The 19,716-nt window shown below is 45.3% G+C and overlaps 1 protein-coding gene across 1 annotated transcript in view; it reads left to right on the plus strand.

The window, feature by feature from the left end:
* The window catches only part of LOC147678111 (hydroperoxide isomerase ALOXE3-like), a 168,419-nt gene that overhangs the window by 32,150 nt on the left and 116,553 nt on the right, over positions 1 to 19,716 (plus strand). Inside the window, exon 2 of the mRNA XM_086945970.1 lies at positions 16,709 to 16,913. Coding sequence (XP_086802096.1) covers positions 16,709 to 16,913 — 205 coding nt within the window. The remainder of the gene's footprint in view (positions 1 to 16,708; positions 16,914 to 19,716) is intronic.

Here is a 19,716-nt window from a genome sequence, read left to right on the forward strand (position 1 = left end):
GCCCACACCACCGCAAAAGCTTGCCTCTCAATTGCACTCCACTTCTGTTCCCGGGGAAGCAGTCTCCTGGATAAGAAGACTACAGGCTGATCCAGGCCCTCTTCATTTAGTTGCGATAACACTGCCCCAATGCCATGTTCTGATGCATCTGTCTGGACAATGAACTCCTTGGAGAAGTCTGGGGCCTTCAGGACCGGTGCCGCACACATCGCCTGCTTCAATTTCTCAAAAGCTTGCTGACAAGCTCCCGTCCAAACTACCCGTCGAGGTTGTTTCTTTGAGGTGAGCTCTGTGAGGGGCGCTACAATAGTGCCATACCCCTTCACAAAGCGACGGTAGTAGCCTGTGAGGCCCAGGAAAGCTCCGACCTCAGTCTGTGTCTTGGGGGGTTCCCAGGCCATGATTGCCTCAATCTTCGCCTGCAGGGACTGCACAGTCCCCCTACCCATAAAGTGTCCAAGGTACACAACCGACCCCTGCCCAATCTGGCATTTGCTGGCCTTGGTTGTCAATCCAGCTTGTTTCAGGGCCTGGAGAACTGCTTGCAAATGCTGCAAATGGTCCTCCCAACTGCTACTGAAGACAGCAATGTCATCCAGGTAAGCAGCAGAGAAACTCTCCATTCCAGAGAGGACCTCGTTCACCAGCCGCTGAAATGTGGCAGGGGCGTTCTTGAGCCCAAAGGGCATCACACAGAACTGGAAGTGTCCCTCAGGCGTGGAGAAGGCTGACCTTTCCCTTGCTCCATCTGTCAAGGAGATCTGCCAGTACCCTGAAGTGAGGTCAAAGGTACTCAGATATTGGGCAGCTCCTAGCCGGTCAATTAATTCATCCGCCCTAGGGATTGGATGAGCATCAGTCTTTGTCACTGAGTTCAGTCCTCGGTAATCCACACAGAACCTCAGTTCAGGTGTGGTGCCTGGTGGTGCGGCTTTTGGCACGAGCACCACCGGACTGGACCAAGGGCTGTTGGAAGGTTCAATAACTCCCAGCTCTAGCATCTTGGCAACCTCTCCATGGATGCTAGCCTTCACCTTGTTGGACAGCTGGTAGGTCTTCGACTTCACTGGTGGGCTGTCCCCTGTGTCCACATCATGGGTACACAGGTGAGTCCTTCCCGGGACAAGGGAGAACAACGTAGAGTACTGCTCCAGGATCTGGCGGTAGTCCTCCCATTGCTCAGGAGTTAGAGTGGGAGAGAGAATCACTCCCTCCACTGACCCATCCTTCTCTTGAGACGAGAATAGATCTGGGAGAGGTTCGCTTTCCGCTTCCTCTTCCCCGTCAGTCACCATCATCAACATGACTTCGGGCCTCTCATGGTGGGGTTTGAGACGGTTGGCATGCAGCACCCGTAGGGGCTGTCGAGGGGTCTTAAGGTCCACCAGGTATGTGGCCTTACCCTTCTTCTCCAACACTTCAAAGGGGCCTGTCCAGCGATCCTGGAGGGCACTAAGCTCTCCAGGCTCCATCACCCACACTTTCTGGCCAGGCTCCAATTCCACCTGGTGAGCATTGTGGTCATACCACTCCTTCATGACTGCCTGGCTGGCCTCCAAGTTGTCAGAAGCCTGCTTCCACAACTTCGCCATTTGGCTCCTGAAGGCCAGCATGTAGCTCACCACATACTGGGGGGGTTTCCTGGGAGACTTCTCCCAACCATCCTTCACCAGGCTGAGAGGACCGCGTACAGGGTGCCCATACAGAAGCTCAAAGGGGCTGAAGCCCACTCCCTTCTGTGGCACTTCCCTGTAAGAAAAGAGCAAACAGGGTAGGAGGACGTCCCATTTCCTCTGCAGGCTTTCGGGCAGACTTCTGATCATGCCCTTCAAGGTTTTATTGAACCTCTCAACCAGTCCATTTGACTGGGGGTGATAAGGAGTGGTGAACCGGTAGGTCACTCCACACTCCTTCCACATTGCCCGCATGTAAGCTGACATGAAGTTGGTCCCCCTGTCGGACACAACTTCCTTGGGGAATCCCACTCGGGTAAAGATCCCCATTAGGGCTCTAGCCACTACAGGTGCAGTGACTGTCCTCAGAGGAATTGCCTCTGGGTACCGTGTGGCATGATCCACCAGGACCAGGATGAACCTGTGACCAGCTGTGGTTGGTGGATCTAAAGGCCCTACAATGTCAATGCCCCCCCTCTCAAAGGGTGTGCTAACGACTGGAAGTGGTTCCAGGGGAGCCTTCAGCTTCACCCCTGTTTTCCCACTGGCCTGGCAGGATACACATGTCCGACAGTATGTGTTGGACGCCACTTTCATCTGAGGCCAGTAAAAGTGGAGGACAAGCCGAGCAAAGGTTTTGTCCTGGCCTAAGTGTCCTGCCAGGGGTATAGCATGAGCCAATTCCAAAAGAAAGGCTCGGTATTGTTGCGGGACTACCAAGGCCCTTGACGAACCAGGTAAGGGTACCTTGGGTTCACTGTAGAGGAGTCCATCCTCCCAGTAAATATGGTAGTGTCCCGTAACATCACCTGCTGCTTGGGCTTCAGCCTGTCGCCTCAGTCCCTCAAGGGTGGGGCACTCCCTCTGCCCCTTACAGAATTCCTCTCTGGTAGGACCTCCCTCCACATGCCACTCAGCAGGGATGGGTAAATCCTCCAGAGACTCTACTTCCCCCTCCACGGACTCCTGGTCCACCACCGCAGGTGGCCGATCTGTCACATGGGGTGTAGAAGCCGGAGCAAGCTCTCCCTGTCTCCGGGTCTGTCCCTTTTTAGCAGCAGATTGGGCCATTGTTCCAGGCTCCAACCCAGGCGAACTCCCTCTCCGGGCAGTCGCAGACCGTGTGCTCACACAGGCCCAGTCAGGTGTACCCAGCATCGCAGAATGCGTCCGGTATTCCACCTCTCTCCAAGTGTTGTGCTCCATGCCATTCCCCAACAGACAATCGACTGGCACGGCAGGGCTTACGGCAACTCGAAGTGAACCTGCAACCCCCTCCCACTCAAAGGGAACCTCAGCCACTGGATAGTGGCCCATTCTGCCGTCAGCCATTGCGGCGGGTGGAGTACATTAGGAACCACCTGCTCTGGAGACACCAGTTGACTTCTCACCATAGTCATACTGGCTCCTGTATCTCTCAGAGCCTCCCCTCTCTGGCCATTGATGGTGACCCATTGCCCATACTTTGTAGAATTTGGGGGCACCTGGATCTTTGGAACCATCTCCCGCTCTCCCAGGGACACTAAGGTGACACCCGCCCACTCACCCCCCTTATCTAAGGGCAACTCCTCCCCGAGCGCTACACTAGCTACTCCCGGTGACTTTCCTCCGGTGGGAGGGGGTGGTCTCTTTGGGCATCTGACATCTCCCTTATAATGTCCAACACCACCACATTCAAAACAGTGGAGAACCCTTGGCTGCTGGCTTTGGCCAGGATTAGGGTTTCTGGGCGGGTTTGCCTTAGGGGTGAAACCTGCTCCCTTTCCTTGGAAATTATTTTGGGGACCTTTGGAGAACTCCTTCTTTTTATCTCCCCCCTCCTTCTTCTGGGGGGCGCCCTGTCCGGCTTTTGAGAATCCCCTCCAGTCCCCTTTGAGGACACCCGGGTACTTGCCCAGGTATCCGCCTCCTCTGCAAGCTTCCGGGGATTGGTCAGCTTGCTGTCCACCAGGTGTTGGCGCAGCTCGGGAAAACATTTCTCGAGGAGGTGTTCTTTCAAAAATAGATTGTACAGCCCCTCATAATCCTTCACCTCGCTGCCCTGGACCCAACCCTCCAAAGCTTTCTTGGCGTAGTCTAAGAAATCTACCCAATTCTGGGTACTCAGTTTGTGACTTCCCCTGAATTTCTGTCTGTATCTTTCAGGGGTAAGTCCAAACTTCTTCACCAGTGCCACCTTCATTGTAGGGTAGTGGGTTTGCTCATCCTGCTCCAGAGCCAACAAGGTAGCTCTGCCAGCAGGTGGCATGTATTTATACAGCCCACCCCCCCAGTGAGCTTCTAGGATCCCGTGAGCCCTTAAAGAAACTTCGTAGGCGGCCAACCATTTGGCAATGTCATCGCCTGTAGTGTAACTGGCGATGACATCCTTGGGTAGATAGGGTCTGGGTTCCCTGGTATTCACCTTAGTTTCGCTGCCACCATTATCTGAATTGGAAGACCTTAGGGTTAAAGCTTGTAGGTCCATCTCTTTAATGGTTCGCTCATGGGCTAACCTCTTGTCCTCCCTTTCCATATCCATTCTAGCTAATTCCAACCTCATTCTCCTCTCCTCCCTCCTATCTTCTAGCTTGGCGTCGGTCAAACCCCTCTCCGAGACGCTGCTGCCCACCCTCGAAGGTGTCCTGGGACCTGTCAGCAGATTCCCCCCTCCAGCTTGGTACAACATTGCAGTCTCAAGGACAGTGTCCCTGTCACTCCCCTCGGTATCCGGTTCCTCCCCTGAATGAGCTTCCACCCATGCCCTTATGCTTGTCAGCAACTCGCCTTTCCTGGCACCTTTTTTAAAGAATACCCCCTGTTGCTGACACCATTCCTTGAGTTGGGTCACGGTGTAAGACTCTAGCTCTTCCAAATTTAATTCCATCTTTCCCTATGGAATAAAATAAGCACACAGGAGAAAACCAAGAAGTGACCTGAGTTTAACCTCCACCCACCACCAGAAACAAATTTGGAAAAAACAAAATTCAAATTAGGAGGGCCGCAAGGAGAAAACTCCTGGTGTAGGCCAGTGTATTGCGTTGAATTACTATTGAGTAGCTGCAACCAAGTCAGAATCCCACCGCTAGGCACCAATCTGTTGGAACCTGGGATGTCAGGTCACCTAGGGTAGCCTGGCCTAGGGGTAAGACATGCAATTCTAGAGGCACAGTGTGAAGGTTGCAAACCACCCAGCAGTAAATCCACGCAATAACACTTAAAAAGGACACTACACCAATTTGTTATGAAAATATGAGCTGTTTTATAAAAATAAGATTCTCTTTGTTTTAGCTCGTAGTATTCACAAGTGAAAAATTTACACATAGATCAGGAGAAATGCTAACGCTTTTCTGTCTGTGGAAATAACATTACAACTCAATACATTCAACTTGTAAATATCCTTAATCTTTCACAGTGAATAACTCAACAACTTACGCAGATTTCCTTTTAGAGATGATAGCTCAATACAATATAGTCAAGAAATTGATACAGTCTCTGCAGAAAGGCTAACTAAAATCATCAATTTCACATCACTGGAGCATTTACTCAGATTCCAACATTAATTAGGCGTGGTTACGAAGTAGTGCTCTAAACTTCCTCCCACTGCATCTAACTTTCCCCACAACAGGTAGACAGCCCTAGAGGGGATTTAGAAACTCAGGACTTTATATAAGCACCCACACTTTCAATGAGGAACTGATGTCTCTTTCTGGAAAGCAGGCACCAGCAGCACTAGTTCCAAAACGTTTGTCCTCCAACTACTCCCCACCTCCTGTACACGGCTGAAGGGACATGAGCAATTTAAAAGTTACTGTTTGGCCGGTTCCACTCTTCCCCCTTTCTTGACAGAGCCCTCAAGGACCCCTCTCCTTACTGTACTGTGGAGACGGCTTTCCCAGTCACCACGCGTCTCTGTTAACCGGAGGCTCCTCCGAGGACTCGTTTGCCCAATCTGCTTCCTTCCGCCCAGTCAGCTGCTCACTTTAGGCTGGTGCTGAGGAAAAACGGGGAACACAATTTTCCCTTCCCGCTCGCGCCAGCTCCTTCGTAAGGCGCTCGAGCGGGGGAAGACGATACAACACAACTCAGCCTCTGCTCGGCTCTCGGCGCCTCCCAGCCTGGTCCCACCTCCGCCTTCCTGAAGGGAAGCGGCGCGACCGGGCATGCGCGAGCGAGCAGCGGCTTCAGCTGGAGACTGCTCGGTTCTGTTTCCTCCGGCCCGCCCACAAACACCGGCTCACTCGCTCCTTGGGCCGGGTTAGCGCTGACAGGACACAGCGCAGGGAAACGATCTTCCACCACAGCGTCCGCCGCCACCACAGGTCACAGGCTCACAGGCGGCCCGATCAAACAACCAGTGCTCCACGAAGCACCTCGAGGAGAGCACGCTCCCAGCCCCGCTTCAGTCACTGGGAGTTCACTTGGGCAAGGGCAGCCCCAGGTACAGGGAAAAGGGGGGAATAAACTTGTGATACGTGGCGATAGACTCCTCACCAGCTCACAATCCTTACAGCCACTGTAATGATATCCTGGGGGTCGCCTCCCTTAAGTTCCTTTACTGGGCAGAGGACTGCGCTCCGCAGCGCTGCAGTCTCCTTCTCCTGTAGACTCCCCCTGTATGATTTAGACAAGGGGCAAGCTAGGCGCCCAGGGTCTCCAGTAACCCTCAACAGCGGGGTCAGGACAAGTAACCCAAAGGGGGGGTAGTGTGGTGGATCAGTAAGGCAGCTTCCCATCCAGAAGGTCAACCCTATGTCTAGCCTCTTCCCACCCTTAGCTACAGCCTGTCCTCCAGCTGACTCTCTCAGGTAGACAAAATGGCTGCCCAGCATTCCGCCTTATATAGGCTGACCCTCAGTGGTCCAGAAGGGACCAGAAGGTTCTGGAACGCCCTATACTAGTCTATGGGCAAGTTCTGGGTTTGGCAGTTAGGGCAGTTGGTAGCCACCATTTTGTGGTTCCAACTTTTCCTGTCAGAACAGGCCTCTGGGCCTGAGGTGAAAAACTATGAGGGGAAAAAGAACACCTATCCCCTTGACCAACACCTAGAAAAAGTTAGTGGACACAAAAATTATTAAGGGTATGAGGGGCAAAAAGGGGACAAAATGAATAATAAATTGGAGGGACTACGCAAAAAGCCAGACAGGTCTAACATACACATACCTCCTCACCTATTTAAACATATACTAACACATACTTACACTCTAATACAATAACTAATACAAGCACACACTGATCCATACAGGCAGTCTTACAATCAGTCACTCTCACATGTAGTCATTTATACACTCCAACATGCAGATATAATGCTTTTCACATATGCAGTTACTCACACATGTACCACTGAGGCATCCATTCACTCATCAACACACTCATGCACATTCTCACCCAGCCATACAGCTTGTCACAGATAGTCTTAAACACATATACCCAGTGAATTATCCACTCACACATCTATGCACAGAGTCACACCCCCCACCCACCCACAAAGACACTCGGGCACCCATATAGATACTCAGACAAGCAATCAATTGCCCTTATAGATCCTCATTTAACTGCTAACCAAGTTATAGTTAGCTCAACTAACTATAACAGGGGAATATCTATCGTTTTGTATGAGTGAAATGTCCAACTAACTATAACGTCCCTGAAACCTATGTTTTTTTCAGTGAATTTCTAAGGTTTTTTCCATGCATATTTTCTAACTAGAGCGTCCCTGAAACCTATGTGTTTTTCAGTGAATTTCAATGGTTTATTAAATGCTAATTTCGAACTACAACGTGCTTGAAAACTATGTTTTTTTCAGAGAATATACATAGAGAGATAGATAGATAGATAGATACATAGATCGATACATAGATAGATAGATAGATCGATACATAGATAGATCGATATATAGATAGATATATAGGTAGATAGATAGATAGATAGATAGATAGATAGATAGATAGATAGATAGATAGATAGATAGATAGATAGATAGATAGATATGCAAAAAAGTAGCAGAGAACTCTGGGTAGTTCTCAAGTTTAGGTGGAAAGCAGCTCCTGTATCGAGCACCCTCAACATCAGCGACACTCTAGATCTGCTCACCTCAAATGTCTGCTTTTCTATCAAGGTCTTTAAGCATAGGATTATCAAAGTGCCATCCATGCCAAGATAGATATGGAGCAGGAAAGGAGAAACAAAGCTATTTGCTAATTCACCAACATTTATCTTTACAGTTATACATTTTTATGGTGGTAAATCCCCTCAAGGACTTGTTTGTTAGTTTATTTATTTACTAGTGGGGTAAATCTCCAGTCTATTCTAAAGTGTTGTATTTTGTAGAGGGTAGAAATGCAAACCCATTTGTTTTATTTAATGTGGGGATAAGCCCTCAAAACCCTGTTTTGGGGAATCAAAGAGATGCTCTGTGTTAGATCTGGCATCGTTAGGGTGGTCTTTTCCCAATATTTTTGCTTTATACCTCCATGGTTTGCTGATTAATTTTGTTGGCCTTAGCACTCTGGGCCCTTTACCACTGCTGATCAGTGCTAAAGTGCATGTGGTTCTTCCCTAAACATGTATGCAATTAGTTTATACATGATTGGTATATTTCATTTACTTGTAAGTCCCTTGTAAGGTGGTATACCAAATACGCAGGGCCTGAAAGTAAAATGTGATTAGTGGACAGCAGCACTGATTGTGTCACCCAGAGAAGTAGCCTTTCAGACCTGTCTCAGGCCTTCCCCTGCCAGGCCTATGTATTCTCGAAGTGGTCCAGATAAAAATTTCAAAATTTATTTTATTATGTTTTGGCTCTCAAAGAGGGCCACATAAAATATACAATAAACAACAACAAATACACAAGAAATCAAAATGTTTGAGGAACAAGATTCAATCCACAATAGATACACACAGAAAAATAATCTACCAAAGGTCGGACATACAAAGCGTCTCCAGGTACATATTAATAAATAGCTAAAAATCCTTTAAAAAAGTTAAAAATATGGAAACAGAACATTTCGTTCGGAGGGCAATAAAGTGCATGAAGAAAGCCCTTTAAAGTGACAATGCCAAGGCGAAGACAAATTACTTTTAACCATTGATTGCGCAAATTACGGAGCATGGGACAAATCAATAGAACATGCATACAGTCCTGGGTGCTCAATTTACATAAATTGCACAAAGCAGAGGAGCCATACCATTTGGATAGCAGTAGATTTAGTGGAATTAAATCATAACGTAGCAAAAACCAAAATCTACGAATACCATGCGGCAGATTCCATAAAGCATAGGGTTGTGGCCGCTTCAACATATAGGAAGTAATGAGAGGTTCCACGTTCCTTTTATCACCAACTGACTTTTTATCAGAGAGAAAACAAAACTCCCACGATGCCTCCTTTAGGACAAGTTTTAACTGTAAGGGAGTATAGGAGAACAGAACACTTTCATCTAGTCTAAGTAGCGTTACAGCCCTTCTAAAGTTACTTACAAGTTTAGAGAACTCTTTGAAATTGCCCAATAGTTCACTTCTGAGGAGAACTCGCATGGTCCCTACTCCCGCTCTAGCCAAACTGGCCACCCATCTTATTAAGGCACATAGACCCTGTACCCAGGTACTCCTGAGTCCAAAGTCAAGCCTGCAAGCAGCTAGTGGGCAAGCAGTATTTAGGGCAGAGAGGGATCTTAAGAGTTTCCCCTCAATCTTGTGGCAAAAGTCCCAATTTTTCACCTCTATTAGTTCAATACCATACAAAATAGTTGCGGGAATTTTTGCTCTAAAAACTTCCAGAAGACTGGAAAAATGCCTTTTCCCCGTTGCCTGGTATAGTGACTTTAAACCATTGCCATGGGCAAGAGCCTTGCGGGAGCAATGCTCTATATGGAGCTTCTCACTCAAACTAGCCGTAAATATTTTTCCCAAAAAAGTATAGGAGTTTACGACCTCCAATCTATGTCCCCCGATAGCCCAACCGTAATTTGTAGAGCGGCACTTCTTCTTACCAGCTATACACATCACTTTACTTTTGGTAATATTAATCTTCATGCGATGATCTACAGCGAAAGCATGAAGAGCCTGTAGCCGATTCGCAAGACCCTTAGGAGTCAAGTCGAGGATAAGCACATCATCGGCATACATCAGGCAGGATATTGGAGTCCCTCCCACCATCGGGGCAATCCCCTCACTGGCAGACACGGCGGCGGGAAGGTCAGCCGTATATAAGGAGAACAAAAGGGGAGCCAATAAGCAGCCTTGTTTAAGGCCATTCAGAGATGGAATTTGCGCAGAAAGCCCCCTTTCGCCCCCCATTAAGACCCTGCACCAGGTCTCAGTCTGTAGAGACCGAACCAACTCCAACAAGGGGGTAGGGACACCAATCTTCGCCAATTTTCTCCACAGCGTTCCGCGATCTACTTTATCGAACGCTGTGGAGAAATCAATAAAGGCGGCATACACCACCCCTCCTCTCACCTGGACATATTTATCTGTGATCACATGAAGGGCGGTGAGATTGTCTAGCGTTCCATGGTCCCTACGAAAGCCGGTCTGTTCAAACGGCAAGATATTGCCCTCCTCGACCCAATCGGAGAGGGAACTAAGAAGACATTTCGCAAAGACCTTTCCGATGGAGTCGAGGAGCGCAATCAGGCGGTAATTACTGGGGCTATCCCTAGTCCCCTTCTTAAAAATGGGGACCAAAATGCTTCCCCTCCAAGATGCAGGTACAGTTTTGGAGAGATGACAGGCTTTAAACAGGGGATACAGGATTTTACTCCATCTTAAAGGATCTTGTTTAAGGACCGTCATTGGGAGTTCGTCCAGGCCCATTGCCCCAGAAGGACGCATATTCTTTATAGCCATCTCGATTTCTTTTTCTGAGGGGTAAAATACAGGGTCTTCAGGTGCAGCATATATAGAGTTATCATCACCTGTAATCCCTTTCCCGGCATATAGCTCCCGGATATAGGAGGTCCATACCTCTTCCGCTATAGGAATAGGGGAGGGACTTCGACGCGTACCACACCCCTTTCCGATTATTGCCCAAAAATCTTTGATTTTGCCATGTACAACAGATTCCCTCAGGTTAATCCAAACATTGTCCTCCCTTTCCTTTTTAATTTTTAGCTTGAGTCTGCTTCTCTTTCTTCTTAACCTTGCAATTTCTTTCCCACGTTCCAAGACTCTGTCTAAGTACTGTTCGCGGACTAGTTTATTTATTTCCCTATTCAGAATGCGCAATGTATTAGGGACCACATCCCTTTTCTTAGGGGGTACAGTTTTTTTTGCGTAAAGTATAATATTTCGCATAAATTCTTCAAAGTAAACTAATTCGCTACCATTCCACTCATTTATTACCATTAGGGTATCGGACAGAAAGTCCTGTACCCCATTAGTAGCGGCAGAATTCCAAAAGCACCTTCCAGAAGAAACATGGAAGGTAGCATCGTTGCCACTGAGCGACCAAGACAAAGTATTCAAAGGATTTAAAGACATTGTTAAGAACAATATACTATGATCACTGAGGGACGTAGGTATAATCTTAAGGTCCTGAATGTAAGGAAACAGGCCATAGTCTGCGATAGCATAGTCCAAAATAGACGACCCAAAGGGGGATTTATGAGTATAATTAGCAGGTACGTCAGACGGAAATCTTCAGTTTAAAATAAGACCATCACCGGTCGCTAATTCTTTTAACAAGATCTTCCCTCTTTTGTTTGTCACCAACTTATCAGGAAAGAGCGTCTGAGGAACAAAATGCACCTCTTCCTTAACTTTATTCCTGAAGAGTTTCAGACTAGCATTCGAGATTTTACAATTCAAGTCACCTACAAGCAAAATTTCCGGAGGGGATGGAGTGTTTTTAATCTGTTCGATATATCGGAAAACCTGCTGCAGACTAGCATTAAAACACTCTTCTGGGGGTATATACACATTAAAAATTACAATAGGAAATGTTATACCGTTATGGAACAAATTTTCAATGGTTATTGTGTGGAAAATTCTACTTGGATCAATATAGTGGGAGAATCTCCATTGCAGTTTATTTGACAATAAGCAAGCAATCCCCCCCCTGGCATGCCCTTTCTTAGAGGGAGCAGCGGGTACTTCCAGGACATAAAAATCTTTTGGTGGCGCTAACATATCAGTGCACCATGTTTCCTGAATACACAATACGTCAGCACCCAGAGAAGATAAGAAGGCAAATTTCTCTGGGCTACTGTGGATCCCAGCCGCATTCCAGGAAATTATTTTTAATGAGGTGTTAAAGATGATGGAACAATTTGGGGTTATCCTTTGTTTTTGTTGATAGCGCACTGTGGAGCCAATTCCACCGGTTATTGTCATCTATAAGAGAGGAATTCTGAGTTAGCGGAAGTGGCTTCACGTGCGAAACTGAGCGTTTTCCCCTAGAGACCCAAATTTTTAGGTCTCTAAGGGGAGAGGCTACCCCGTTTTGCTCGCCACCCCCAAACACCTTTTCAAACAAAAGATTTGTCTTGCCTGGGTTAGAAATAGGGAGAATGTCAATACCTATGCGCTGAAAATTCTCGGCTTGTTCAAGTATCAAGTTTACTATAATAGGCGAGTAAAATTTCACTCGTATACTCAATACCCTACCTCCACCCAACAGAGATACCAATTCTATATCCCTAGATTGAATATGGTAGAGACTTTCTATCTCGCTAAAATGTTTGAGAAGCCAAGCTCTGTTTAACAATAGGTCAGTATCAAATAAAGGTAAAAAGTCTAACACAAGCACATCCACCGGGGCCTTAGGGTTGTTTTGAGGACGAAACGAAGGGCAGCGGTTTTCAGACTCTAGCGCTACAGTAAAAGGGGGGGCCAAAGGATTAAGGGCCCCAGATGGCTATGAAATTGGTGCTCCTGATGCAGTCCGTAAGGGAGAGCATGGGAGAGAACCCCCCGTTTGAGGTGTAACTTCCTGAAGCATAGATGGACATCGCTCATTTTCCCCCTTTACAGAGGTCAAGGTAGATAAGTTCAAATCAGTGTCCACCTTTAGGGAAGTAGAAGAGGGCTCCACGTCAATTTCATCATTCTCCCTTGCCGCTGAAATATTTTGGAAGATTATCCGGCGCTGCTTTTTCTTTCTGTATTTTCGAATCGGTTTCCTCTTGTTCCCTTTATTATTTTTATGTTTACCATTTTTTTCCTTGCCTTCCTTTACCTCCGGTTTATCGTCCAGGAGGTCTTTTCCGTTCTCAGGCATGAAAATAGGAAATAACTCCTGGGCCACTTTGGGGCCAGGCGAAGGTTTGTCTTCTTCCTCAATCTCCAGAGCTGAGTTCTTAATACAGTTGGGAGCTGCAGTTAAAGGCATATCAATCTGAGGTTCCAAAGTCGGAGTTATAACCTTCATATCAAGTACCCCTCTGGAATCTCTGGTTTTCCCCTTAAGCAGGCTGTGTTCAGACCTGGAGGGGGAAGCACTCCTCATATCGGGCGATTTTTGCAGCAGTGTCTTTAGAATTTGGGTGACTGATTCCAAGATACAGTCCGAGCTGCCTACAAATTTCCCCAGAAGAAATAAGATTGAGGCTAGAAGTTGTTCCAGAGCGATCATAGACTCTGAGATCGGTTTTTCACATGCTTCCACAGGGCAATGGTTACCCGAAAGATTAAGGTCAGGGCTCCTTGAAGCATTTAACAGGTCAGACATTTCATGGCCATTTAACGAAGGGGTGCTACTATACAGCAGTAACCCAGACGGGGTGGCACCCCCTGAGGACTTGAACTGGTCCCGAATCTCCACTTTAGCTGGGCTTACGTAGCGACCACAGAGTTCCAGGTCGATCGATAGTGCAGATAAGTCACCCCCCGGCCTATCATTCAGAGGGGACTGGGGCATCGGGGGTATATGCACAGGTTCACCTACAGCCATCACCTTCCCCTCTAATGAATCCCGCGAGGAAGATCCCGTCGCCATTGAATGTAAGACAGCTGGCTGGGCCAGAGGCAGTCGAGGGTCTGTGGAGGCTGGTATATGGACAACCTGGGCTTTAATATCAGAGATTTCTGGAGCAGCAATTTTGGCTTTTTTTATAGCTGATAAGTCCCAGAGTTCAAGGAGTTGGCATTGACCCTTCAACGGTGGGTTGTTCACGGATTTATTTCTTGTGCGAGTAGTGACTAATTTTCTGCCAGATCTTTCTCCCACTACCCTTCCGGAGCGTAAAATTTTTGACATCTTCAGTATGATTTTCCACAAAATAAACTTGAACAAAGTGGTCAACCTCCAGAGGAGAATATACAGTGAGTGATTAAAAATGCGTAAAAAAGTAAAAGTTATGTAATCCTGGAGAGGCAGCAATCACTATCTGGCAAAAGAATTATGGATTAAGGATTAATGTCAATACATGGTTCGTCCTCAAACAAGCAGGATTAAAAGCAAGTTCATATAAGCGAATAATGAGTGACAATAACCGGGCCCAGCCCAGCCTACCTCGGCCACTGAGGGCCCGCCCTTTGCCCGGGCTTAGCCCGGCGTCCCGCTCGCTTCCCGCGAGGCGGGGGTATCTCCGTATTTCTGCGCCTCCTGGCGCGAAACTGACGCGGCCGGTGCCGCTGGGGTTGATGGGAAACGTAGTTTCCTTGCCTCAGCGCCGCGCTCCACTCGGTATTATCTTCACTGCCGGTGAGTGTTTCAGAGAGCGGGAGGCGGGCGGGCAAGGTCGCAGTGACAGGAAACCCAACAGCAGCGTTTTCGAGGCAGAGAGCAATCCGGGCAATCTTTCTGCAGCAACACCCCCTCGGCCGGGGTGTCTCCGTATTTCTGCGCCTCCTGGCGCGAAACTGACGCCGCCGGTGCCGCTGGGGTTGATGGGAAACGTAGTTTCCTTGCCTCAGCGCCGCGCTCCACTCGGTATTATCTTCACTGCCGGTGAGTGTTTCAGAGAGCGGGAGGCGGGCGGGCAAGGTCGCAGTGACAGGAAACCCAACAGCAGCGTTTTCGAGGCAGAGAGCAATCCGGGCAATCTTTCTGCAGCAACACCAGATACTTACAACACAGATTTTGATGCATCTCTTGTCTGCGGATAGTAGAATGGTGCATCGACCTGGTTGCGGGAGTGAGAATCGTTGCTTCACATCAGAACAATTGCTTTGCCACCAGAGATCAATGCTTTGTACAGCGTATCGGTGCTGCTGCAGCTTGGTGAGATCGATACATTCCCTTGACTGTATGGGGAAACCCAGTGCATCGCTCAATGCACCTTGACTCTAGCACCCATCCCTGGAAATAAGGCATCGCCATAACCAGGTAGAAAAGATCTACACAACCTTTGACTGCAGTACCAGGATCTATGCATTCCATAATGCATCTCGCTGTTGCAACCAGTAAAGCTGGTTTGTTCACATGGGCCTGCATGAGTCCTGCAGTCAGTCGGCACTCCATCACGGTCAGCCCGAACTTTGACTTTGTTCTGGTCCAGCACAACCAGATAACCTATTTTCAGAGGAATTTGCTTCTGAGCGCTACACTGCATTTATTATTTTTGTTGTTTTGGTCTTGCTTTGTTCAGACTATAATAATCTATTTTTGTAAACATGTGCAGAGTCTCTTTGTTTTTGTATTCATTCTGTTACTGTGTGTGTGTTGCAAATAAACTTTACACATTGCCTCTTTAGATTAGCCTGACTGCTCTGTGCCACGATACCAGAGAGTGAGCAAAGGTAATCTCTGATGTGTATATGACTTACCCTGGCTAGGATTGCGGCTCCTGCTTGGGCACTGTGTCAACCTCGAAACCCAATTTCTAAAACTCAGTATTTCTGAAATGTATTCACTTCTGGCTTGTTTCATTAAATGTCGGTCTTGATCATGTAAATGTCATTTATTGTATACATGGCAATGCAGCATGATTTGATAAAAAAAAACTTTCATGGTGAAGGGCTTTCATCAGTTTAACACCCTTTTAAAATCGGAAGTCTTCAAAAATCATCTAAATGCATAATTTTAGTTTTGTTGCATATAGTAGAATTTTCAGTAAATGCTCCACATGGAAGTGTAAAGAGCTAATAGGTCCAAAGAACGAGTTTAGTCTTTTATAACAAAAAATACAAACATTAAATGTGATTTTTGCATGGCATCTTTTCACACAGGACTGAGGTTTAGATATATTTTTTTAAAGGTTCCATCAAAAGCCTGGTGAATTTAAGCTAAAAAAATTGGGTCAAAAGAAATTAACCTTGTGACGTGTTTGACGCTGCCTTCATACTCACTCCCAAGTAAGGGCTATACAAATTTAGCTAACCTCCCAGTGGAGGTATCTCCATAGAAATGCCATGAGGTATTTGCATTTATAAGAAAATTTCTTAAATTGTCCCTTTCTGAAAGCGTGTTGCCCTTTTCTATTCTCACCAGCAACTGTGCTTTTTATCCTAAATTGACCCAAATCTTGACAATGGTTCTCTGTGAAATGAAATCCTTCACAGTATGGCTCTGGATTGTTAAATGGTGTGCTACAAACTGTCCAATGTCACCATTTTTGTAAAGAGTTCGGAGTTTGACCATATTTTCTACAAAATCAAGCCTTTTCCATTTTAGAGGTTATTGTGTTAACAACCTGACACTTCATATAACATTACTTTCTCTCTTGGGAAAATCCCTGCTGTCAAGCTACTGAATAGCTTTTCCTGGCTCCTGTTGCATCATACGTTTGGACACTGGACCCCTTAGTACTACTGGGGCATATAGAATTTCAATTCCTTACATAAAATTAGCAAACAAGACTGAAAAACAATGTCTTGGAAATCAAGTTATGAAATGTAAGTGGAATTTCTTGCATGGGTGCGTAATCTAACAACACTTGTTATTTGAGATGATTAATTGTAATTGTAAAAATGTTTTACAATTGTTTTCCTTCGGGAAGATTTAAATTTATTAGCAAACCAATTGCTTATTTTTCTACCTATTGTAACATAAAATTAGTCAGAGAAGAATTTGAGCAATGTAATTATTGCTGATATTTAAATGTCCTGGTGGCTGGTGTTATCTAAATAGAAAATTGTCCAGTAAAATAATGCTGCTGGTTTTCTTGATTTTCAGACCGACGTGTACCACATCCATGAAAAAAAGGACTTGGGGGATATCCAAATCATCCGCCTTCACAAAGAGCCCTTTTCCTTCTTCCCTGAGGACAGCTGGTTCTGCAACCAAGTCACTGTGGAATCTCCCGCACGAAAGATCTACCGCTTCCCCTGCTACCGCTGGATTGAGGGATATCTCACCGTGGAACTCCCTGAAGGGACAGGTGCTCTTTCTGTCTAATTTAGAACATAATACCCAATTCACAAACCTGATGTCTTACTCACAACTTAATTTTGTCATTTTTGGAATTACTAGATTATCTTGCGTGCTAATATGTTTTTGGCACAGCCATTACAGCATAAATATATGTAGTTACATAATATAGGCACAAAAATCGTAGCTCTGAAAACAAAATCACTCAAGTAGTATAAGGTCTATAAAGATACAGATAAAGTGAATTGATGCCATCTCTGTTTTATTGAGGTATTGTCAGAGTACCATGGTGCTATGGCATGGGCTCTAAAAGAATCAATTTTCAGCACTTTTGACTAGATTAGTTATAAAATTCCCAAAGTTCAACTCTGTACAAGGCTCTGTCAAGAGCTCAAGCATTGCAAGACAAAACCTTGCACGCTTTGCAAGGTTGAACTTTGAAAAGGATTTGTTTAGAAATGAAACCTTCCAAGTTCAATGCTCACAATGATTTTTTTAACAGGGACAACTCCAACAGCCCTTTGTGGCAGCAAATTCCTGGATCCTGCTAGTCTCACTCTCTGCTGCCATCACCCAAGGTCTCTTGACATCCCACCCCCTATCACCTACCCCGCTCCAAAACATGAGTTTAGCTATGCCTAGGAGGACTTTGGTCACAAAAAGAAAGATTCTGAGCACCAAATTTAACCTCAGGCTCTCATATATGCCATACTTTACTGACTTAGTGTAGCATTTGCCCACCTTTAGTATGGCCAATTTAATGTGTTGTGCTGCTTGAATGCATTGTTGCGGTGTATTCTGCATTTGTTATGGGTAGAGATGTTACATTGCAACCAACTCGGTGTCTTTCTAAATTCGTAGTTGATCATATCGACACATTCCATACATTAATAAATCAATCTATTCCATGAAGCCACTATTGGGGAAATATTGGCAGGTGTTTCCAAGTCTCATAAAGCTCTATCTCAACTGGCGATTTTGGGCTTATTTCTTGTATATGATGCAATCTAGGAATGTTCCTTCCAGATCAAACATAGTGTTAAAGTGATTCACCTGAAAAGGGACCATTGAATGTTATTGAACACATGGAACAGGTTTGCTGTCTGAGCTGTACTCTTTTTAATGTGGACATGGGTAGATGAAACCATCATCAATCTGGAGAAAGCTAGTTCGAACACCACTTCTACCAGACAATATACTTTTTCTTTTGTATGCTTATTGTTTAGTACTCCTATTGCCTATAGCAGATAACTTATAAATATGCCTAAAAACCCAAAGAAAAGAATTTCAGTGTGTGGTCCCTAAAATCAATGTTAGCAAACACAATGATTTTTCAGAATAAAGAAAAACTTAGTATGCAACCACCTTTTTCCTTTTAAGGATAAACCATTTATATATATATATATATATATATATATATATATATATATATATATATATATATATATATATATATATATATATATATTTAAAATTCTGCAAAGCAAAACGCCGCACTCAGGAATTGTGATTAAGTTGGCTTGTTTATTCAGCAAACTCCACCGCCATCAGTCTGTCACACCGACGCGTTTCGGGCACACGCCCTTTCTCACGGTAGGTGGCACTACTGTTTTACTGGTTTATAAAGGCTATGCATCATTACCCGTCCCTTTGCATTCAGGGATTGGTAGTTTAAATATATTTTCATCACAAAGTCACCACTTTTATGACAGGTATGAATGTGTATATGATTGAATGAGACTATTGCTATAATGCAACTGCGCTGATTAAGACACACAATTAGCTGTCTATCATTGTAGGTATAGTACCATATTTTAACCATTTGTACATTATGTATGTCACAACAGTTGCAATAACACCGATTAGCCACAGTTCTTAATTTTAGAAAAATGTAACTCAAAATTTTAGGTATAGTACCTATGGCTACAAAAGATTATGCATGGCTGTTCACATATCTGTATTAATCCAGTCTCTTAGTTCTGTTCTCTTAGTCAGATGTTAAGGAGCGTGAGCAAGCCTTATCGGCGAAACGCGTCACACTTTTTTCATCTGCCGAATAAAATCTGCAAACAAATTCCGGGTGTCCTGGTTTACTTCTGGAAGGAGGAGGTATTTGGATATTATATATATATATATATATATATATATATATATATATATATATATATATATATATATATCAAACACAGATTCCCGGTGAAAGCCAGTACCCGCTCACGAGTGGGTCGTTTCTAGGATTCCGGAAAACCCAATATCTTTCTCCAAACATTCTCCCATCAGGAAAATACGTAAACGACACACCAGGAGTTTGCTGTGCTTGAAAATTTATTTGGCAGCAAAAACAAACAACGCGTTTCCCCTCACGGCTTGTTCACGTTTGCTGTGAACTCCAAAACATAGTCCTTTTAAATTGTCAATTGCTTGTCATAGAAGTAGGACTATCCATATACACCCATACGTGAAAGTATAGCGGACATATTGGAACAGAAAATACATCATTATATGTCAGATTCTAATTGAAAATACAATTTTAAAATCAAAAGCGGCAACAGATACACAATCATGTGCAATATGTCATTGTTTAACGCAAAAAATATATATATGGCGCAAAACATAATAGTTCCAACCACGGACATCGTTACATATATCAATAGATGTTGGCTCTCTGTGGTCTATAAGCTAGATGTTAAGCCTATGTCTATGAGCCACTACCCTGCAATTCTGCCCTAGTGGGCACAAATAAAATGCATCGTAGGAGGTGTTACAATGAAGTACACTTATCCGCTGGACAACATGAGAAATTCATTGCGTCA

This window comes from Lissotriton vulgaris, chromosome 12, assembly GCF_964263255.1.
Source record: "Lissotriton vulgaris chromosome 12, aLisVul1.2, whole genome shotgun sequence".
In the NCBI taxonomy this organism is placed as follows: Eukaryota; Metazoa; Chordata; class Amphibia; order Caudata; family Salamandridae; genus Lissotriton; species Lissotriton vulgaris.